The sequence below is a fragment of the Pseudophryne corroboree genome, chromosome 10, assembly GCF_028390025.1.
Source record: "Pseudophryne corroboree isolate aPseCor3 chromosome 10, aPseCor3.hap2, whole genome shotgun sequence".
Classification (NCBI taxonomy): Eukaryota; Metazoa; Chordata; class Amphibia; order Anura; family Myobatrachidae; genus Pseudophryne; species Pseudophryne corroboree.
Window position 1 is genome coordinate 251,513,506 of NC_086453.1, and position 24,696 is coordinate 251,538,201.

The window sequence follows — 24,696 nt, forward strand, 5'->3', positions numbered from 1 at the left end:
CTATATGCTCTAAGGCTCCGGCCATGGGGGGCCAGAAATCACGGCCGCCGCAGCGGTGAGGTGTGTCACACGCACCTGGTCAGAAGAGGGGGGGTCGCCAGTCAGCGATGCTGGGTCCGCCGTCATCTGTAGCACACAGCGTGTGCGGACTTCGGTGGGTGCAGCGCGGGGGGAGCGAGCCGGTACGCACGCCACTTTGCTCCCCGCTATCTCCGGGGCCCGCTGGTGAGATTGTGGGGTCTTTTGTCCAGGGAGGGCCGCTGTTTCAGGCTAACGGGGACACCTGGATGGAGAGCTCGTGATGGAAGCAGCCGGGTCGTTCGGCCCGCCCACCGGAAGTCTGGGGCTATTCTTTAAATCTGCCATCCTGTCTGACACTGCAGTGCCACTCCTAGATGGGCCAGGTGTTTGTGCCGGCCACTTGGGTCGCTTAGCTTAGTCATCCAGTGACCTCGGTGCAAATTTTAGGACTAAAAATAATATTGTGAGGTGTGAGGTGTTCAGAATAGACTGGAAATGAGTGGAAATTATGATTATTGAGGTAAATAATACTATGGGATCAAAATGACCCCCAAATTCTCTGATTTAAGCTGTTTTGGAGGGGTTTTTGTAAAAAAACACCCGAATCCAAAACACACCCGAATCCGACAAAAAATTTTTTAGGGAGGTTTTTCCAAAATGCGTCCGAATCCAAAACCAAAGCACAAAACCCGAAAAATGTCCGGTGCACATCACTAGTTGTTTTATGCATGTCTTGGTGTATCAAGACGTCATCCATACGTGATAGATGTGCACAGTATTACAATAGGTCTGGTCAGGGCCGGTGCAAGGTCTCTCTGCACCCTAGGCAAAGCTTCAGCCTTGGACTTTTAAAGTGATAAATTATATTGTAAACGACTTTGTTGACAATATACTTTCACTTTAAAAGTCCTTGTGTGCTGTCAATTCTTTATATACTGTAAAATACTGTATATGGGGTCTAGTGGGGATATTTAATTGGGGTTGGGTACAGGTTGCCGCTTTCAGAATACTGACAGCACCATCCCGACCACCATAATACTGACATTTTGAATGAAATTAATGAACCTTACTCTAACCCTCCCCGGCATACTAACATTCAGGATGCCGGCTGACGGGATGCCGGCTGTCGGAATTCCAGTGTCGGTATTCTGATAGGTGTAGGGATTTTGGCGTATTCCGCATGCCAACATCCCGTCAGCCGGACTACATCCCTATAACTTTATGTATATACATACATATATACGTCTATGTATATACACATACAATTACATTTTATTTTGTTCCATCACCCCCATCTATAAGTTCATTACTAACCCGCATAAAGAGACATCCTTCAGTTTTTTGCTAGATGAATTCAGTGGTGCCCCCCAGTGGCCGGCACCCCTAGGCAGCTGCCTAATGGTAGAACCGGCCCTGGGTCTGGTCAGGCCTTAGGTGTAAAAACATTAAAGCCAAAAGCTGCAGCAACAAAAAAGTGTATTTCATAGAAAAAATGGGTGTTAACAGGAACAGCAGGTTCCTATTCATCCTGTGGTTTTGGTAGGCTGTCTGCAACCAGACCGCAGAGGTGGGGCTTACAAATGAGTCACAGTCCCACCTTAGCAGAAATACTGTGCAAATGATTTAATTGGTTGGACATGTATGTGATCAACAGATCAGTATGTAAAAGAGCACAAAAGAGATGCACATGTTTGTTTGTGTTTATGACTGTTATTGTTTGTCCTCTTGCCTAGAGATATAATATTAATACTGCACAAGTTATCATACTAATCATACAGTAATAAGCAATTTGAGCAATTTTCACCATAAAGGGTACTGTATATTCCAAGTTCCTATACCACATATCAGTTTTCTATAATATTTTCATTTATTTTTCTACCTAGGATGAGAAGAACCAAGTGCTAACAACGTACATCTGGTACAGACAGGTAAAATAACTCACCTGGTCTTCATTGCGAATAACTGTAACATTATACTATATACTATAATATATTGGTACTAAAGTACTGTATGTTTAGTGAATTAAATGTTTTCAATTGTCCATTCATTGTATTATTCTGTTAATTTTAGTTATTTATTCATTTGTGATGTTTGTCTAGGTATTTAATATATCTATTTGTTTTATTTGCCAAGGCATTAAAATATTTAAAATTTGAGCTGAAGACCTGGGGGGCTAATTCCAAGTTGATCGCAGCAAGAAATTTTTTAGCAGTTGGGCAAAACCATGTGCACTGCAGGGGGGGCAGATATAACATTTGCAGAGAGAGTTAGATTTGGGTGGGTTGTTTTGTTTCTGTGCAGGGTAAATACTGGCTGCTTTATTTTTACACTGCAATTTAGATTGCAGATTGAACACACCACACCCAAATCTATCTCTCTCTGCACATGTTTAATCTGCCTCCCCAGCAGTGCACATGGGCCCTCATTCCGAGTTGTTCGCTCGTTCTTTTTCATCGCATCGCAGTGAAAATCCGCTTAGTACGCATGCGCAAAGTTCGCACTGCGACTGCGCCAAGTAACTTTACTATGAAGAAAGTATTTTTACTCACGGCTTTTTCATCGCTCCGGCGATCGTAATGTGATTGACAGGAAATGGGTGTTACTGGGCGGAAACACGGCGTTTTAGGGGCGTGTGACTGAAAACGCTACCGTTTCCGGGAAAAACGCAGGAGTGGCCGGAGAAACGGTGGGAGTGCCTGGGCGAACGCTGGGTGTGTTTGTGACGTCAACCAGGAACGACAAGCACTGAACTGATCGCACAGGCAGAGTAAGTCTGAAGCTACTCTAAAACTGCTACGAGGTTTGTGATCGCAAAATTGCGAATACATCGGTCGCACTTTTAAGAAGCTAAGATACACTCCCAGTAGGCGTAGGCTTAGCGTGTGTAACTCTGCTACATTCGCCTTGCGAGCGATCAACTCGGAATGAGGGCCATGGTTTTGCCCAACTGCTAACAGAATTCCTGCTGCGATCAACTTGGAATTACCCCCCTGGTGCGATACAAGAGCTAGTGTAGATTTAATGCACTAGATACTACTGTGACATTTCCAATGCAATTTTAAATACAATTATGCAAAAATGATTGATTATTTGTGCCCGAAATGATTCCTGATCCTAATGAATCTGACTGGGATTAACCAGATGTTAATTAACCAAATTAGCCAGGTATCCAGCCATTGTTGGGTCAATCAGCTTTCATACAGAAAACTTGATTTGGTTTAGTCATCTCAAAAAGTATATCATACTCCAGCTTCCAGTACAGTCTGTTGTATAATGTACTTTTTTTCTAATATTGTAACCGTATGTGTTTAGGTGTCAGTAGTTTGTTTGATATAATAGACAGGATTGGCAGGATGTAATGGAGTCCAGGATCGCCGGATATGTGGGGTGCCGGCCGATCTCATATGTTTTTATTAAAGGGACAATCACTTGCCAAGCAAAAACATGTCTTTTAAGTGATTGCCCCTATAAAAAAAAGTCTGAGATCGTCCTGTATCCCGCACCTCCGATGACGTCGTACTTCATGACATACTGCCATTTGTATCAAAAGGTAAAATTTAATTACCGCAACAATTATGGCTACCCACATATATTAAAAAGGTCTACTGCAGATATCTCCAATAGGGTTCTATTGGGATGCGTGTCTTCATGCATCAAGCTCTGGGAAGCATCATTTTCTGGGGCTTGTTCCTGCTAGCCACTGTCATCAGTAGATGGCATTGTCTATTGAAGCCTGTCAGATTCTTTTCACAAAATTCTCGTGAGATGAACACAAAGGATTCCTCTATATTACCTGTGACTTGCGTAATGATAGCGCAGATGGCTGCACATAAGTATTTCTGGCACCAGTTCCATTACCAAGAAGTCTATGCATTGTCAGGACAGCTCTATATCAGAAAAGTTGTTCCGACAAGTAGGTAAATTCAGCATACCTGTGATATAAATTGCTAGCATGCAGGCAAATACAGGGGGAGATGTAATTGTATCTATTTATGTATTTGTATCTATTTTTTTGTGTGACAATTGATATATCTCCCCCATATGTTTTAATTTCAAATGAAAAGTGTTTACAACACTAAGAGCCAAATGCAGAATTGGTCAAAATACAGTAGCTGCATGAAAAAAAAAGTGTCTTAACAACCATATGCCTGGGCGCACGCAGCTGTATACAGGTTGACACCAGTACCATGTACAACCACTTTATGCCAGGCATATAACTCACTGTTTTGCTTACTTGATAAGTATTTGTTACCAGGCATAAATAAAACATGGGGGGTTCAGTTCAGACTGCACACCCTAATGCTTAACATAATGAGAGGTACTACCATTCTGAGACTTGAAGTTCCCCAGAGAAAAAAAGAGAAAATTCTGGTGCACATTCAAATACTAAGCGCTGATATTCAAAATAATTATAATGGATGCTACAATATAAAATAGAGTGAATTTGAGGTGCTTAGAATAATTTCGGCCAAAATTATGGTCCCACCAACCGTAGCCAGGTGACATCATCTGGTGGGTGCCTAACACTAAGGACTTGAGCCTTAGCGTTAGGGACCCACCAGATGAGGCCACCTGATTGTGGTTGGTGTGCCCATATTTTTGGTAAAAATTATGCTAAGCACCTCAAACTTACTCTTTGTTTTATTGCAGAGTTTATTATAATTATTCTGATTAGCAGTGCTTAGTATTTAGAGTGTGCACCTGAATTTTTTTATTTTTTTTCTGTATAAATTAAACTATAAAAGCCTCTCGGCAGAAACAATTTGAGGACTAAAAAAATAAACAAAATAAATTGTAAAACTGCTTATACAAAAGCATAATATGTACAAGCAACTAAGAAAGCACTTATAACTGTAGCATCAGTACTGCATGTGCAACCAGCCAATCACAAGCATTTCACTAGTGCTGTTGGCCATCATCATCATCCAGCATTCATCTTCATCATCTGCCTTCTAATAATATGCATTCTTAATTCTTAGGCATATACTGTTTTCATCGGTGTCCCTGTCTGCATGTGTTCTCTATAGCTCACACATGCTTTTACTATCCTTGGCTAACATTACACCCTCAAGTACCAAAATCATACAATAATGTACAATAAATGTGAATAATGATCACGCCACCTTAGTGGTGCAGTCTTTGGAAAACAAGACTCTTCACCATTCTCAAATCAACTAATAGCATACAGAAATTTCCCAAATTGGTGCAAACACATAGAATTCTTTCTAAAGGAGCAGGACATTTTAAGATACCTTTTAAGCAAGGACGATTCTATGTGTTTGCGCCAATTTGGGAAATTTCTGTATGCTACCAAAATCATACAAATTTGTGGCCATCTGCCATCTGAGCATGTATACAGCAATTTCACACTAAATGCACTTTGCAAACTGGTGCAGCATACACACTGTACCAGCCCCTAGAGGGCTATCATAGGAAATCCACATAAGCTCTAACTTGTCATTTTCTTTTCATAGATTTTACTGTTTTCTATTCTATGAAAGGTAGTTACAGCTGTATTTGTCAAATTGCATTAATGTATAAATCTTACTGCCTTGATGTTACGTGGAAAGAAAGTTTTTTGAAAGCTGGTCTTAAAAAAGAAATAAAAATTATCACTAAATATTACCGCACTCTACTGAGTACTTCGCTAGATTTATTGCACAGAGTAACTTCTGGCTTTTTGTGTATTGGTTGCTCATGTTTTGTGTAAGCAATGTGTACTATTGATTTTAGGATCTCACTTTGTGCTTTTATTAGTTTTGGGTGGATGAGTTTCTCACCTGGGATCCCAAGGAATATGAAAACGTGTCTCAAATTTCCATCCCTACTGAAAAGATCTGGGTTCCGGATATTCTGATCAATGAATTGTAGGTAACAGCATGTATGTGTTTCTTCCACACTGCAGAATAAAAGTACAGGTTTTGCTTCAAATGTACCATAGTTTTAGCATCATAAACAAAGCAAAAAATAAAAAAATGGGTACATCAAGCAAAAATATAAAACAGCTTGTTTGACTCAATGTAGAACCTTCCAATGGCCCCAGATTGCTTCCTCTCCCCCCCCCCTCTCTCTCTCTCTCTCTCTCTCTCTCCGTTTCTCTCTCTTTTTCTTGCTAAAAATATACACAAAATAGTAGAAATGCAATGATTTAAGCAATATAGGGCCTAATTCAGACCAGATCACTGTTGTGCGAATGTGCATGTGCAGAACGGGTCCTGTGATCGCATCGCAGGGATGCGAAAGCCTCTGCCTGATTGACAGGCAGAGATGTTTGTAAGGAGGGATGGGGGTACCCCCATATCACCCCCATGTCGCCCCCATTTTCTGAGAGTGGTAAGATCAAGGACTGCGTTTCCTTAGCCTCTCAAGCCACACTGCAACGGCAAGCCTGAGTAAGCACAGATGAACATTGCGACCAATGGTTGCGATATTCAACTAGATGCGATTGCATTGCAAATACAGTATTGGGGTACTATACCTCCTCCTGCACTTGTATTACAAAGGATTGCAATTGCAAAGCTGCTGCATTTGCATTGCAATCCTTACTGATTTAGGCCCAGATATCGCAATTGCAATTAAATTGATCTGTCTGTCAAAGGAAAATGCTAAATATAAAATGAGCATTTCCCAGTTCATGGGAGTGTTGTGGGTAGGTACTCCAGCTTTGTTGCATGAGGATGGCATTCAGAAGGAGATAGGAAGTCTGTTTCTGATGGATCATGTGCAACTAGCATGGGGCTTCTGAAAGTCCAGATGCCGTTGATGACTACTGCACCTGCTGACAGACGGCTATCAGGTGGGCGGGACAGGCTTCCACCTTCAATCACACACATTTTCTTTATACTTCATTGGATTCTCGCATTAGCATAAGAGTCTGTAGAATGGCATAGCTGTGCAGGAAAGCGGCCGCAGATGCATAAGATTCAGATTCAGGGCCTCAGTTTGTACTGTTTTCACAGATGACAATCAATAACCAGCTTCTTTGTACTGTATATAGTACTCACAAAATGATGATTAGTTATCTGCATTGGACATTCATTTATCATCCCACTATCTGTTGGTTTCTTTTAACCGAAATGAAAATAATCTATTTACCATACTAAATCCAGATACGGTATGCTTTATAATGGGTTATTCAGGATGAAACATTCATAATGTGACCAATAAAACTTAATCACTGATAATGTGCATGATGACCTAAAGAGGCCTCTCACATTCCAATAGGTGGTAACTCAGTTTAGGGTTCTGGAGGCCTATTCCATGGCATACCTTCAGGCTCAACACTATACCATTACCCCAGTCTGGAGTTTCTAGGAAGCAGACTGGCAGCACCACATGGACACTTTACTACGAGACTCACATTTGACCAGGAAGGCAATTTATGTATACTAGAAATTAGAACATTCTTTATCTTCTCAGGGATTATTGCACTGGTTTACTAACTTTCCACATCTAAATTTACTTAAAGCCCATGTGCGCACATGCAAATTGTTACCTTCCGCAATGTACTCTGAATTTCACTTAACATTTTACACAGAACATATTTATCTCCCCATAGGGGCTTTGTCATGGGTCAGTCATCTACGAATAACTGTTATAGATGTATGGAGCCCATGTCGGATATATATCACTGTCTTTGGCAATGTCCTTTAATTCTGAGTTTTTGGCTGCAGGTTAAAGCATATACAGAGGCCTCCCATGTCAATTTCCTGACACCCGAATGGGCTGTCTTTAGGATTATCCCCTAATCAACCCCGGGGGTGGATGACTGCAGATTAGTGCAGCTACTCGTAAGGCCATCCTTCAAACGTGGAACCACTCAGTTGCTCCAGCTCTATTCGTTTTTAAAGAAAAATTCTTTTATCTCTTTAGAATGCACGGGTAGAGGTGCTCTTAGATAAAGAATCCAAGACCCAAAAGTTTTTGATATGTTGGAAAGCTTTATAGATACTCTCTCACCTGAAATTAAGAGTCAAATCCATTGAAGCCTACATTATACCTCTTGGTATTAAACTCGAGTGGTGACTGGTGACCCACCTATTTTGACGTGATTATGAAAATGTTTTTATTTTATTTTTTGTACTAGTGTGAGGCATATTCCTCCTGGGTGTGTGCAGAGGGAATGGGATGGAATCTTTTTCTTCATGTTTGAATATGATCATTTAATACTAATATATTGTAATTTTTCTTTGCTGGGTCATGCTATTTTACTTGTAATTCTACTGATCATTGCTTATTCATGTTTCCTACAACTATTCATTGGTATAACTATATTTGACACTTCTATTGGGTCTATGGCCTTTTGGCAATATTGTGCATTGCTTTTGTTACCTTCCGCAATGTACTCTGAATTTCACTTAACATTGTACACAGAACATATTTATCTCCCCATAGGGGCTTTGTCATGGGTCAGTCATCTACGAATAACTGTTATAGATGTATGGAGTCTTTAATCATACACGTGAAACTTCTATAAAAAATTTTTAAGCATGACTGATATAGTGACACCTTTGCTTTCAGATGGCTCAATGTACATAAACTTTGTTTCATGCAGAAAATTATCAAAAACATTTTATAAAATTACCAAATCTGATATACAAAATACTTCTGGTCCCAAGCATTTTTGATGTGGAAAACCCACCCTTTATTTACAAGTAGATAATAAATAAAACTAGTACAGAACATAAAAAGTACATAAGGATAATAAAAAGATGGATGCTAAAGTGAAAGAACAGGTATGTAACCTCAATATGTGCAGCACTATGACTGTCCAATGCACATACACAACCAGCAAGGGGTGAGTACAGTATTCAAAGAAGCTTGTTATGGATTGTCATCTGTTTCACCATTTCTTCCCTTTTTGACCTTCTCTGAGTAGTGGGAAGAAGGATTCAGTCACACTAAAGAAGCAACACAATACATTGTGTCACGTAAATACCATTGGGTAACGGTGTGAGATTACGCTATGCCCGATTTCATCTGAAGCACAGTGACCATCACATGCCACTTTTCTTACACCTGTTACACACAGGGAAAAAAAAAAGTACTTTATCAATATTCAAGACTCTAGCTGGATTATCAGAAAGTAAATTCTATTATGGAAGATTACTTACTTGGCATTCCAAATGGTCGAAAAGTTAACTCCATGTCTTTCATGTTGTCAACACTACTCTCCATAATGCAATCGGCAGAATGTTTTTAATAAAGAAGACTGGGACAGCAGAAGTAATGATATAGCACCTTTCTTGTGGGAGAAATTAGATAATAGGCACGTGGAAAACATTAGTGGACATTGAGATACCTAACAAATCATGTTTAACTTCAAACTCAGTAAGTGATCTTCTGTAATGGGGTTTGCTTTGTGATATTCTAGCAAAAAATATTTTCTGCTTTGGGTGCAATAATTAAAAAAAAGAATAATATTATAATCTCAACAAAGTGTGTCATTCCTAGCACGGTGCCATTGAGAGTATGGTTTCTAACCTCAGGATCCAGATGTCTCTGCATAAACTAGAAGTTAGATCTCCAATGCTTTGTCTGGAATGCTTTTTTTAAGTCCTGTTTATAATAATTTGTGTGGTTCCTTAACTAGGTACATTTGTGTCTCCTCAGTGTTGATGTTGGAAAGTCTCCAGATATCCCTTATGTCTATGTCAACTATGAAGGCAGGGTGCAGAACTACAAGCCTATCCAAGTAGTGACAGCCTGCAGCCTTAATATCTATAATTTCCCTTTTGACCTCCAGAATTGCTCTTTGACCTTCACCAGTTGGCTTCACACAAGTATGTTCTATATTTAACAAGAGTAGGCTTTGGTCTGTATTTAAGATAAACATAGCACATCAACAATACAATCATGGAATATGCATTAAGGGGCAGATTTACTAAGCCTTAGAGAGTGATAAAGTGGAGTGAGATAAACTACCAATCAATCAGCTCCTAAGTACTAAGGTACTTTATCTCTCTCCAAGGCTTAGAACTTCTCCCCTAAATACATTATGTGGAGAGTAGCAATGTGTACATCCAGGGCCGGCTCCAGGCCTACCAGCACCCTGAGCGAGAAAATTTCAAAGCGCCCCCACCCCCCTCCCCATGCGCGCGCCGAAGGCATTCGAGCGCGCTCCTGGAAATGTGGGCGTGGCCTCACAATTTCATATTATCAAACTATAAATAAATATATTTTCACATCCCCTCTACGCACGCAATTAGCAGCCTTATACATAACAGCCACAGTAGTGTTCCTTTACACATAATGTTTCCAGTATAGTGCCAGATACACATAATGTCTACAGTATAGTGCCAGATACACATAATGTCTACAGTAGTGCAGTGCCAGATAGACATGACATGCCCCCCAGCAGTGCCAGATAGACATGACATGCCCCCCAGCAGTGCCAGATAGACATGCCATGCCCCCCAGCAGTGTCAGATAGACATGCCATGCCCCCCAGCAGTGCCAGCTACACATGATATGCCCCCCAGCAGTGCCAGCTACACATGATATTCCCCCCAGCAGTGCCAGCTACACAGGATATGCCCCCAGCAGTGCCAGCTACACAGGATATGCCCCCCAGCAGTGCCAGATAGACATGACATGCTCCCCAACAGTGTCAGATAGACATGACATGCCCCCTAGCACTGCCAGCTACACATGATATGCCCCCCAGCAGTGCCAGCTACACATAATGTGCCCCCCAGCAGTGCCAGATAGACATGATATGCCCCCCAGCAGTGTCAGATAGACATGACATGCCCCCAGCAGTGCCAGATAGACATGACATGCCCCCCAGCAGTGTCAGATAGACATAACATTCCCCCCAGTAGTGCCAGCTACACATGATATGCCCCCCCAGCAGTGCCAGCTACACATGATATGCCCCCGAGCAGTGCCAGCTACACATGAAATGCCCCCCAGCAGTGCCAGATACACAGGATATGCCCCCCAGCAGTGCCAGCTACACATGATATGCCCCCCAGCAGTGCCAGATGGACATGACATGCCCCCCAGCAGTGTCAGATAGACATGACATGCCCCCTAGCACTGCCAGCTACACATGATATGCCCCCCAGCAGTGCCAGCTGCACATGATGTGCCCCCCAGCAGTGCCAGATAGACATGATATGCCCCCCGGCAGTGCCAGCTACACATGACATTCCCCTCTGCAGTGCCAGCTACACAAGATATGCCCCCTCAGCAATGCCAGCTACACATTTTATGCCCCCAGCAGTGCCAGCTACACATGATATGCCCCCCAGCAGTGCCAGCTACACATGATATGCCCCCCAGCAGTGCCAGCTACACAGGATATGCCCCCAGCAGCAGGGCCGGCTCTACCATTAGGCAGCTTTAGGCGGCTGCACATAATGTGCCCCCCAGCAGTGCCAGATAGACATGATATGCCCCCCAGTAGTGTCAGATAGACATGACATGCCCCCCAGCAGTGTCAGATAGACATGACATGCCCCCTAGCACTGCCAGCTACACATGATATGCCCCCCAGCAGTGCCAGCTACACATGATGTGCCCCCCAGCAGTGCCAGCTACACATGATGTGCCCCCCAGCAGTGTCAGATAGACATGACATGCCCCCCAGCAGTGTCAGATAGACATAACATGCCCCCCAGTAGTGCCAGCTACACATGATATGCCCCCCCCCCCAGCAGTGCCAGCTACACATGAAATGCCCCCCAGCAGTGCCAGCTACACATGAAATGCCCCCCATCAGTGCCAGATACACAGGATATGCCCCCCAGCAGTGCCAGATACACAGGATATGCCCCCCAGCAGTGCCAGCTACACATGATATGCCCCCCAGCAGTGCCAGATGGACATGACATGCCCCCCAGCAGTGTCAGATAGACATGACATGCCCCCTAGCACTGCCAGCTACACATGATGTGCCCCCCCAGCAGTGCCAGCTACACATGATGTGCCCACCCAGCAGTGCCAGATAGACATGATATGCCCCCCGGCAGTGCCAGCTACACATGACATGCCCCCCTGCAGTGCCAGCTACACATGATATGCCCCCTCAGCAATGCCAGCTACACATGGTATGCCCCCCAGCAGTGCCAGCTACACATGGTATGCCCCCCAGCAGTGCCAGCTACACATGGTATGCCCCCGAGCAGTGCCAGATACACATGATATGCCCCCCAGCAGTGCCAGCTACACAGGATATGCCCCCCAGCAGTGCCAGCTACACATGATATGCCCCCCAGCAGTGCCAGATGGACATGACATGCCCCCCAGCAGTGTCAGATAGATATGACATGTCCCCTAGCACTGCCAGCTACACATGATATGCCCCCCAGCAGTACCAGCTACACATAATGTGCCCCCCAGCAGTGCCAGATAGACATGATATGCCCCCCGGCAGTGCCAGCTACACATGACATGCCCCCCTGCAGTGCCAGCTACACATGATATGCCCCCTCAGCAATGCCAGCTACACATTTTATGCCTCCAGCAGTGCCAGCTACACATGATATGCCCCCCAGCAGTGCCAGCTACACATGGTATGCCCCCCAGCAGTGCCAGATACACATGATATTCCCCCCAGCAGTGCCAGATAGACATGATATGCCCCCCAGCAGTGCCAGCTACACATGATATGCCCCCAGCAGCAGGGCCGGTTCTACCATTAGGCAGCTTTAGGCGGCTGCACATAATGTGCCCCCCAGCAGTGCCAGCTACACATGATATGCCCCCCAGCAGTGCCAGATAGACATGACATGCCCCCCAGCAGTGTCAGATAGACATGACATGCCCCCTAGCACTGCCAGCTACACATGATATGCCCCCCAGCAGTGCCAGCTACACATGATGTGCCCCCCAGCAGTGCCAGATAGACATGATATGCCCCCCAGCAGTGTCAGATAGACATGACATGCCCCCCAGCAGTGTCAGATAGACATAACATGCCCCCCAGTAGTGCCAGCTACACATGATATGCCCCCCCAGCAGTGCCAGCTACACATGATATGCCCCCCAGCAGTGCCAGCTACACATGATATGCCCCCCAGCAGTGCCAGATACACAGGATATGCCCCCCATCAGTGCCAGCTACACAGGATATGCCCCCCAGCAGTGCCAGATGGACATTACATGCCCCCCAGCAGTGTCAGATAGACATGACATGCCCCCTAGCACTGCCAGCTACACATGATATGCCCCCCAGCAGTGCCAGTTACACATGATGTGCCCCCCAGCAGTGCCAGATAGACATGATATGCCCCCCGGCAGTGCCAGCTACACATGACATGCCCCCCTGCAGTGCCAGCTACACATGATATGCCCCCTCAGCAATGCCAGCTACACATTTTATGCCCCCAGCAGTGCCAGCTACACATGATATGCCCCCCAGCAGTGCCAGATACACATGATATGCCACCCAGCAGTGCCAGATAGACATGATATGCCCCGCAGCAGTGCCAGCTACACATGATATGCCCCCCAGCAGTGCCAGCTACACATGATATGCCCCCAGCAGCAGGGCCGGCTCTACCATTAGGCAGCTTTAGGCGGCTGCCGAGGGGCGCCAGCCACGGAAGGGCACCACTGAATTCATCTAGCAAAAAACTGAAGGATGTCTCTGTATGCGGGTTAGTAACGAACTTATAGATGGCGGGATGGAACACAATAAGGAGCATACATATATATGTATGTATACACATACAATTAAAGGGGTGTAGATGGCATACCGGCAGACTGGATGTTGCATTCAGAATCCAGATAGCCAGCATCCTGAATGTTAGTATGACGGTGAGGGTTATGGTTGGGCTGGGGTGAGGGAGGGTTAGGCTAAGGGGTAAGGTTAATTAATTTAATTCACATTTCAGTATTATGGTGGTCAGGATGCTGCTGTCTCTTTTGTGGCCAGTGGCATCCCGTACCCAACCCCAATTAAATATCCCCACCAGACCACATATACAGTATTATAAAGAGTATATAAAGAATAGATGGCACTCAAGGACTTTTTAAGTGAAAGTATATTGTGAACAAAGTCACAAAAACATAAAAAATCCTTGAGCATTGTCCCTTTTCTCTGTATATGTATAATGATGCAATTCACCCCGTCCCACCTAGTGGCCACCTGTATCTCCCCTCCATTAGGTGGTGGTGGGGGTTTGCAGGTTAGGGGGTACTAGGCTGAAGATTTGCCTAGGGTGCAGCAAGACCTTGCACCGGCCCTGCCCAGCAGTGCCAGCTACACATGATATGCCCCCCAGCAGTGCCAGCTACACATGATATGCCCCCCAGCAGTACCAGCTACACATGATATGCCCCCCAGCAGTGCCAGATCCACATGATATGCCCGCCAGCAGTGCCAGATACATAAATGCCCCCACAGTGCCAGATACATAAATGCCCCCACAGTGCCAGATACATAAGTGCCTCCACAGTGCCAGATACATAAATGCCCCCTCAGTGCCAGATAGATAAATGCCCCCACAGTTCCAGATACATCTATGCCCCTACAGTGCCAGATACATATATGCCCCCACAGTGCCAGATACATAAATGCCCCCACAGTGCTAGAAACATAAATACCCCCACAGTGCCAGATACATAAATGCTCCCACAGTGCCAGTTACACAAATGCCCCCACAGTGCCAGATATGCCCCCACAGTACCTGCTGTGCCAGCGGCGGTGAGTCAGCAATGAGGAAGGGGGAGTGTTGTGGGCTGTGGGCGGACTAAAGCTAAACTATTCAGTGAGCGTTATGCGCGCCGGCATCTGACGTCAGATGCCAGCGCCGCACAGCGTGCACAGAGCAGTTTAGGCTGTTAGCAGACTGGCTCCAGGCTCGAATATGGCGGCGCCAGCGTGCGGCACCCATTAAGGGTGGCGCCCTGCGCGGTCACTCAATTCTAACATGCCTGGAGCTGGCCCTGTTTACATCTAATGGTCTTTTGAACAAAGGGCCTGATTCTAATTTAGAAGAAAAAAAAGCAAGTAACTTTGTATCTGGAACAAACCATGTTACAATGCAAGGGGAGCAAACATATTTATATTTTTTCAGTGCAGGGTACTCGTACTGACTGCTTTTACATGTACTGTAGCCCACAAATGCTAGACAGCTTTATTTGTATACTACAGTTTAGACTTCAGTTTGGACACGCCCCACCCAAATCAAAATCTCTGCACATGTTACATCTGCCCACCTGCAGTGCAACATGGTTTTGTACAGGTGCATAGTTACTTTTTTTTTGCTTTACTACCAAATCAGAATCAGGCCCAATTCCTTAACATATGCGGTGGGATGTAATGCCGACTGAGTCAGGTGGTCGTGCGGGCTCCCGGACGAACTCAGACATTTTTTTAAAGGGGCAATCACTTACAAGGCAAAACCATGGCATGTAAGTGTTTGCCGCTTTATAAATGTCAGAGTTCGGCCTGCATGGCCGCCGGACGCGGCCGGCATTACATCCCACCGATGTTCTTTAGCTCTTGCTCTATTAATAACCCAGTGCAACTACAGTATAACAAATATGCATTAACTAGCCTAACATATATCCTGTTTAAAGAGTTTTCCTCTAAATACAGTAGCTTAATGTCCAAATTAACTGCTCCACCAATCAGCAGACAGATTAGATACAGTTGCTGTGTTAGCTCTGTTCTGTTTTTGGGGAGTATTGAGCAGAAAGTGGTCAGTAGAAAACGACATGATTTTCTGCCGCTTCATTTTAGCATAAATGTATTGGACACATTTTCAAAATATCCTTTTTAAATTAAATGTTGCTATTATACAGTATCTGTGAAGGGAAACTTCATTTTTTTCTCTAAATGAAATATTACATTATCTACAGTATAGTTTATTAATATAATTATAACAATTTTCCAATCACTGTTTCCATTTTAAGATATCATCATTTGTCAGGATCAAATATCATCTTTTGTCAGAATTATGTGTGAAGAGTAATTATACAAAGTGATGTGTGACGAGTGACTGGTCAAAAGTCATGAGTAGTGACGGAAAATTGACAATTTGAGGGTTCTGTGATGAATAAGTTGTAAATGAAGTGTGAGAAGCTTTGATCCATAAGTTAGGTAGAGAAGAAACTTCAATGCATAAGTTTTATTTTTAAATAGAATATAAAAGAACTGCACATTGCTGATAGTTCTACTATATAAAATATTTGCCCCCATTTAAAATGCATTTACCAGTGTAATGCAACCAAATTGCTACAGACGGATGTGGTATGGCTGACCGATGGTCTCCTGACCGCCGGTCAGCATACCGACGCTGGGATCCCGGCAGCATACCGACGCCGGGATCCCGGCGGGGAGGGGCTAGTGCAGCAAGTTGGTTGCCACAGGAAATAGTCCCTGTTGGTTGGCATGCCGACCATCGTAATAGTGAGGGGAAGGGATTTTGGGGTAGGTCATGTGATCATCGGTCTGCTGACCGCTGGTCACATGAATACTACCCGCTACAGACATATGTCAATCTTATATTATATATTGCCCCTCATCACTTGCTATGTTGTATGATTCTTACAAATAATGATGCTTTAAAATGGATAAGTTGCTTATAAACCAACTTACTGTAACTAAAATAAAACATGGACACATGATTATCAATAAAAGGTCACAGCTTTTATTAATTGCATTAGTAATAGTAAGATGGGCGGCTGAAAAAGCATTGCAGGCAATCTTCTCCAGTGATAACAATAAATAGCACATGGGGTCATTCTGTATGTAACCTGTGTTGCGGAAATCTCTTCATACAACTGGCACAGTACTTGGCTCTATCTCAACAAAGGTATGCAGGTCCCCTCTCACTGGTAATCACAACTACCATTCCCACAACCTCTTGCAGCATTTATGGTCGCTGAAGAGCAATGCTTCCCCGTGAAGCTGTAATAAAAGTCATGTTAGAACAAGACATAACGGTGGTCATTCCGAGTTGATCGCTAGCTGTCGTTGTTCGCAGCACAGCAATCAGGCTTAAAATCTGCATTTCTGCGTATGCACTGCAATGCACACGCGCGACATACGGGTACAAAGCCATTTGCTGTTTCGCACAGGTTCTAGCGAAGTTTTCAGTCGCACTGACGGCCACAAGAAGATTGACAGGAAGGGGGCGTTTCTGGGTGTCAACTGACCGTTTTCAGGGAGTGTTTGCAAAAATGCAGGCGTGTCTGATAAAACGCAGGCGTGGCTGGGCGGTCGCTGGGCGGGTGTATGACATCAAATCCGGACACGAATAGGCTGAAGTGATCGCAAGCGCTGAGTAGGTTCAGAGCCACTCGGAAACTGCACAAACTGTTTTTACAGAGCTCGGCTGCACAAGCGTTCGCACTTCTGCTAAGCTAAAATAAACTCCCCAGTGGGCGGCGGTATAGCGTTTGCATGGCTGCTAAAACTAACTAGCGAGCGATCAACTCGGAATGACCCCCAACATCTTCTAAATAGAAGAATAAGCAAGGAAAACAGTAAGGCTAACCATGACTGGGGCTATAATAAAGGGAGGTGATGTCAAATTACAAAGACAGAGGCACCTCCCAGAACTAGACTATTTATTCTACCAGTAAATCCACCCCATTGTACATAATAGGCTACTGCAGCTGTAGCAGCCTGTCCATCCACTCAGTAACTGATTTAACAGATACCCAGTCTGTGCCACACACACAGCTCCACCCTGGGTGCTTATTTGCCATCAGGCTTTTTCAGCCCTCAATTTTAATTGACTTGCTGATAGATTATCATCTTTGGTGATTTATCTAAACTTGGAAAAAATTGAAGTGGAGGGAGATAATGTCCTGACCAATCAGCTGCTGTCATTTTACAGGCTGTACTTGACAAATTACATTTAGGAGCTGATTGGGACTTTATCTCTCTCAACTTTATCTCTCTCCATATTTTGATAAATCTCCCCCATAGCCTGGTATAATTTTAATGTTTATCTCTGATAAATGATGATCTCCTAAAATGGATAACAACACAATTTATTTCCTGATTTGTAATGTTTTCCGAAACTTATTTACAGATACACATGTAGTATGTACTAATCGAATTACAATATAAAAACTGTGAAAAGCGTCCAGCGCTATAATCAATGTGCAGCTACTTAGTGAAAAGGGGAGATTAAAATGCAATAATGTAAAATATGAACCTTGTGTAATGTGAAACAAATAGAGGAAAAAGACAGATTAAGAATATTATAAAACCAATATTGTGAAGAAGTAGGCAATTGTTAACAGATCTTCTTTGAAAAGATGGTTGGGAGCGGCAGCTGTAATTGGGGAACCGTCACAGTATAGTGGTGGTGGTACAGCATTCAGACAGCATTGCGTTCTGTCCCTACCTTACCCTACAATGTGCATTATTCTCCTTTCGTCCCGGTTACAAACCGATAAGCCCTTGGTCTGTGCAGCGTACTCGGCCGGGGCGCACCATTATGACTTCACTGACCACCTGATATCTGGAGGGAGATGTCCAAGCTGTTCTCGACTATTAAAAAGAGGATTGGAAACTGATAACATCTCAGCACACTCTGAAAATCTGTAACAAAGATATGATTAATATTGGTATACAAAATGTATCACCTTTAGTTTCTATAGAAGTAATGATATACTTACCACTTTGAAGCAGAGAGACACAAAATGGATCTACTACCTAAAAACCTTGGAAGCTTATTGATTGAATATTGATATAGAATAAGAATTATCCACATTATTATGAAAAAACATACACACAACTATTTTTTTTAAATATGTTTTTTATTAGACAAAAATAAAAATTCTGTACAGAGTAAACAGTATCGACAGGAGTACAGTAATCAGTGAATGACCTACGAGCAGTAGACATCCAAGAATCATAGGAAAGTCAGCAGCGGCAGAGTAACTTACATAGAATCATTGGAGAGAACTGTTAAATGTACTGAAATAATACAATTCTAATGCTTGAACACATCAATAAAAATACAATACTGTGCTGTGCTGTACAAGTGTCATAATTGGAAGTAAAGGATTCAGGCCCTCATTCCGTGTTGTTCGCTCGCTAGCTACTTTTAGCTAGCTCGTTAGCTACTTTTTCACTTTGCAAGTGTGCGAACACGTGTGCAGCCGAGCGACCCAAACTCATTTTGTGCAAAACAAGACCAGCCCTGTAGTTACTTATCCTGTACGATGATTCTAGCGACGGAGGTCCCAGAATTGACGTCAGATACCCACCTTGCAAATGCTTGGACACGCCTGCATTTTCCCTACCACTCCCAGAAAACGGTCAGTTGACACCCATAAACACCCTCTTCCTGTTAATCTCCTTGCAATCGCCTGTGCGAATGGATTCTTTGCTAGAACCATTGCACAGCAACGATGCTCGTTGTACCTGTATGACATGCGTGCCCAATGCAGCGCATGCGCAGTTTTGCCATTTTTTACCTGACAGCTGCGCTTCAAAACTCAGCAGCGAGCAATCAACTCGGAATGACCCCCTCAGTGTTTTTTTTTTATAAAGTTTAACCTCAAACTAACAGAAAAAGAGAAATAGAGAAAAATAAACCAATGACCAATAGACAATTAGTGTCTGCATATCAGGTAGTAAGGTTAAGAAGTAATAAGATATGAAGATAACAAATGGAGATGAACCAGGTCATGGGGACATGGCGGTCCACCAAAACACTACAGTTATTAATGCCAGAAAAAATATATAGAATCTGTCCATTTAGACCAGATGCTATCATATTTAGAGAGTGCACCACGAGACATGTATACATACTTTTCATGTTCTAGAGATGCATTAACCAAGCCTGTCCAAGCTTCAAAAGCAGGACCCGAGGGAGCTATCCAAGAGTGGGCTATGCACACCTTGGCAAGGGAACATAGATTAATGACATATTGTCTATCCGGTTTATTAAGTAATACCCCATCCCAAGCACCCAATATACACAATTTGGGAGTGAGAACTGGTTCATGGATGCCAGTATCCACCATTGCAGATTTTATTCGAGACCAGAAAGAACAAGCTATGCCACATTCCCAGATGAGGTGGCAAAAAGTGCCTGCGGTAAACCCACACTTAGGACAGTTAGAGGAGGAGCAGCCACCAAATTTAACCAATCTAGCAGGGGTTAAGTAGGTCCTATGAAAAATAAAAAACTGAATTTTTGAAATCTGATAGAAACTGTTGCCAAGCGTGAGAGTTCTCTAGCCGCATCTCATTCTTCATCACTCATAGAACCCAACTCTCCCTCCCAACGCACCCGCAGCCCGTGTAAGGCCTCTGCGTAGTGTTCAGCTAAAAGGAAGGAATAAGTTAGAGAGACAGATTAAACCCGGCCCAATTTAGTTAAAAAGGTTTTTAATAGTGAAGGGGTAAGGACTGGAGGGGCATCCCTAAACTGAGCCTGGAGAGCATGTCTAAGCTGTAAGAAACCTAAAAAAAAAAGCATGGGGAAGATCGAACTCATCCTTTAAATTTTTAAAATACTTCAAAATATTTGCATTGTATAATTGCCCAATTCCTTCAACTCCCTTAGTTTTCCATGCCTGTTCTCCTGATAAGTTATACAGTTCAGGGAGCCATTGGGAGTGCCAGAGGGGAGTATCGGGATCAACATCCTTATACTTAAACATAGTCTGAACCTCCTGCCAAATCTTAGTAGCTTGAGCTAGGATAGGAGAACAGTGTGAGAAAAGGTGGCCACTTAGCAGTGCTTGTAACGGTGTGAATCCCGAAGCATCTTGTTGAACTAGGAGGTAGGGAAGGGCTACCTGACTGGTATCCTGTAGCCATAGGCAGATATGTGCTAGTTGAGAGGCATAATAATACAGTCTAAAGTGAGGAAGAGCCAGGCCACCATCCATTCTAGTTCTAGTGAGGGTGTCCAAACTAACTCTGGGGCGTTTATTAGCCCAAATCAAGGAGGACAACATACTGTTAAGATGTCTAAAAAAGGAAGCAGAGACATAAATTGGAGATTGTTGAAGGACATATAGGAGCTTAGGTTGGAGTATCATCTTAATTAGGTTTACCCTTCCTTTCACCGAAAGGGGCAATTTACACCAGACTTTAGATTTTTCTTTCAAATAGGAGAGCAAAGGGGAAAGGTTTTTGGTAATAAAATCAGTACAGTCATTAGTGATCACTATTCCCAAGTATTGAAACTGAGCAACCCAGGGCAATGGAAGAGATAAGTGAGGGGTAGTTGGGTGGGAGCCCCATAACGGTAATATTGAGGATTTGTTCCAGTTAATGGAGAGGCCAGAGTATACGCCAAATGTCTCAATTACATCTAATACAGCAGGCATAGAAGATCTGTAATCATGCAGAAACAACAATAAATGATCTGTGTACAGAGCCACTGTGTCTGTTCTTTGCCCCAATGTAAATCCCACAATATCAGGATGAGTATGTAAGACACAAGCCAGTGGCTCAATGGCTAGAGCGAATAAAGTAGGGGATAATGGGCAGCCCTGCCTAGTACCTCTAGTCAGTGAAAAGGGGGTCGAAACGAAACCATTTACAGAAATATACACACAACTATTTTAAAGAAAATCCTTTTATTACATTTAATTATCTATATAAACCAACATCCCACTCTTCTTAACCCACTACTGTTTATACATTTTAAACTACATCTCATCAAAAAGCAAGCAGAATAAAACAGTCCCTGTAATTAGAAGACATTTAATAGCCGTGTGCTCGCCACCTTATTTAGCCATTTCCGGCTTTTTAGCTTCCTGTATATAATAAAGTTTTAGTAGTATATATTGGACCACAAGGAAAGACTGCCCAAACTTGACAAAGCACCATTTGGTGTGTAAAATGCATTGGATGATGCAGGATACCAGGACTAATAGCGGAGAACAGCCGAGACATCTTCCTCCAGACATCGGGTGACCGGTGATGTTATAACAGAGCGCCACAGCCGAGCACGCTGGTCAAACCTAGCACTTACCGGCTTGTAACCAGGAGGAAAGGAGGACAATGCACACTGTAGGGTAAGGTAGGGACAGTACGCCATGCGATCTGAACGCTGTATCACCACCGCTATATTGTGGTGGTCCACCAATTACAGCTGCCGCTCCAAATCATCTTCTCAAAGAAAAGCTGTAAACAATTCTTTACAATATTGCTTTTATAATATGTTTAATCTGTCTTTTCTCCTTTACTTGCTTCACATGGCATACAGTAATGCTCATATTTACATTATTATGCTTTTTACAATATAACTGTTTGTTGGTGAGGATGATTTTGCCTACAAAAATCTGTAGGTGAATCTGAAATCTAGAATTAAATAATCGTCATGAGTCAAAATTAGAAATATTGTCTTCATTTTCTCCACAGCGTAAAACATTTGATATTCTGACTTGTTAAATTGCATGAGCATTATCCATTTGTGAAAACAACCTTATTGGATGTTGTTTAATGTAGGACATAGATACTGAAGCTGAAAGCAAATGGCACCATGAGAATTTAAATTTTAACCTTTAACTGTTGCTGAACTTCAAATCCCAGGATGCTCAGCAAGCCACTGATCAGCTGATAATTAACTTGATCATAGAATGAAGACTTAGGACCAGCTGGAGTGCTGAAATAATCGAAGCATTCTCCACGTAATCAAAGTGAAATATGTTTATTCCATGTGTTTAATTGCTAGAGAACATCATGTAACATTGATCTGTCTGGTCTAGTTCAGGACATTAATGTTTCCTTATGGAGGACACCAGAAGAAGTAAAGGAAGACAAGAGCCTATTTATGAACAAGGGAGAGTGGGAGCTGCTCTATGTCCTGTCCCAGTATAGGATGTTTGTGGAAAATGAAGACAGCTTTGCAGAAATGAAATTTCACGTGAGTTCTGTGACTTATGCCTTATTTCTGATTTGTTGTTTTAATCAGTATATAAGCTTTCTGGTGTTCTCGTATATTTCTGGAACTCATGGAAATTTAATAACTAATACAGTATATTGAAGCAGTATGAGATATTTTTTTATTTATGTCACAAATCAATTATTTCTGTAGTGATTATCATATACAATTATTTAGAATAATTGTGTCATCATCTCTTATTTGAACTCATTTACAGTGCCATAAGTGAGAAGGTGGCAATACAGTACATTCTGTAATATTGTCAGTGATTTTCCAATGTGCCCCCTAGATTGTAAGCTCCTTAGAGCAGAACCTTCTTCCCTCCTGTTCTCACAGCCCTCTTCTCTTGCACTTCAGTTACAGCTCTCTCCTACTCAGTGACTGTCTATACCTGCATTTACTCCTACTGTTCATCTCTTCCAATGGCTGCCTGCCCCCCAGTAGTAGGCCGATTACTCCTTTGCTTCCTGACATATCAGCTGTATTGTGTAATGAGAACTGAGATGCTAATTGTTACCTGTGCTCTGTTTTAGTTTTCTGTGATGTTAAGTTCTGTATACCCTGTATTGTTCTAATGTGTGTTGTATGTACGGCGCTGCGAGACACTTGCGGCGCCCTATAAATAAATTGTAATAATAATAATAATAATAATAATTATTATTATTATTATTATTATTATAATACTGCACTGTGCTTGGCATACAACTGTGATGGTATTTGGCATACCCATTAGTCCAGTTGGATGATTGCTATTGCTACGATGCATTAAACAAGTGGCCTAAGGGGCAGTGATCATGTCTCTCTGTGCTTGGATTAGAGCACAGGTTCTCAAACTCGGTCCTCAGGACCCCACATGGTTCATGTTTTGCAGGTTGCCTGTAGATTTTTAAAATGTGACAGTTGGTGATACACAGTGCACCTGCTGGGTGAAATGGAAAACGTGAACCATGTGGGGTCCTGAGGACCGAGTTTGAGAACCACTGGATTAAAGTATATAGTCACCTTTAGGTCCACAAAGAATTTTCTGATAACAATAACAGTAAACTTGCCATATGTGTGATGTCTATTTCCATATGGTCACTGAGATATATCTATTGTTATCTTACAGGTTGTTATTAAGAGAAGACCCTTGTTCTATGCTGTAAATCTACTTCTCCCAAGTATGTTCCTGATGGTCATGGACATAATTGGGTTCTATCTGCCTCCTGACAGTGGAGAAAGAGTCTCCTTCAAGATCACCCTTCTCCTAGGCTACTCTGTCTTCCTTATAGTCGTGTCCGACACATTGCCAGCCACAGCGATTGGAACCCCACTAATAGGTAACTGAGTTTATCTGTGATTTTCTTGCTGTCATCTGACATTATCTCTAGTACTTTGTTGTTTGATTAATATTCTTTACATGAAATTGTTTTTCCACGTGAGATATTTTAAAATGTCTACTACATCCCCCGGTTTCTCTCCTTGAGCTAACATGGTCCATTGTGTCCCTGAGTCTAATTACTTTTTTAAGGGCTGTCGCTATTTTATTACAGCTAAAAACGATATCAGTGCAGAACAATCAAATAGTAAAATGATGTCTGAATATTATTGAGATGTCGAAGCACCATAAAAATTAACAATGTGAACAGATACATCAATGTCTTTCAGGTAATAAAGGGAAACAGATGCAATGAAGGAAAGAACATTAGAAGCAAAGCAAAATATATATATATCATTTAAGCAAATATAAATGTTAAGTAGTTATAGCAGAATACCAATATCTTGTCTTGATATGATGCATAATTAGGCTGAAATAAGTATGGCAGGCCTTAATTCTTAAAGAAGAACATTAGTTTTTATTCTCACACTAAAC

General features: G+C 42.8%; 1 protein-coding gene across 1 annotated transcript in view; it reads left to right on the forward strand.

Annotated features, from left to right (window-relative positions):
• Window positions 1-24,696, forward strand: part of LOC134965478 (5-hydroxytryptamine receptor 3A-like) — a 71,719-nt gene that overhangs the window by 38,373 nt on the left and 8,650 nt on the right. The window contains exons 3-7 of the mRNA XM_063941890.1: window positions 1,905-1,949; window positions 5,779-5,888; window positions 9,634-9,803; window positions 22,669-22,826; window positions 23,953-24,163. Of these exons, the coding sequence (XP_063797960.1) occupies window positions 1,905-1,949; window positions 5,779-5,888; window positions 9,634-9,803; window positions 22,669-22,826; window positions 23,953-24,163 (694 nt within the window). The remainder of the gene's footprint in view (window positions 1-1,904; window positions 1,950-5,778; window positions 5,889-9,633; window positions 9,804-22,668; window positions 22,827-23,952; window positions 24,164-24,696) is intronic.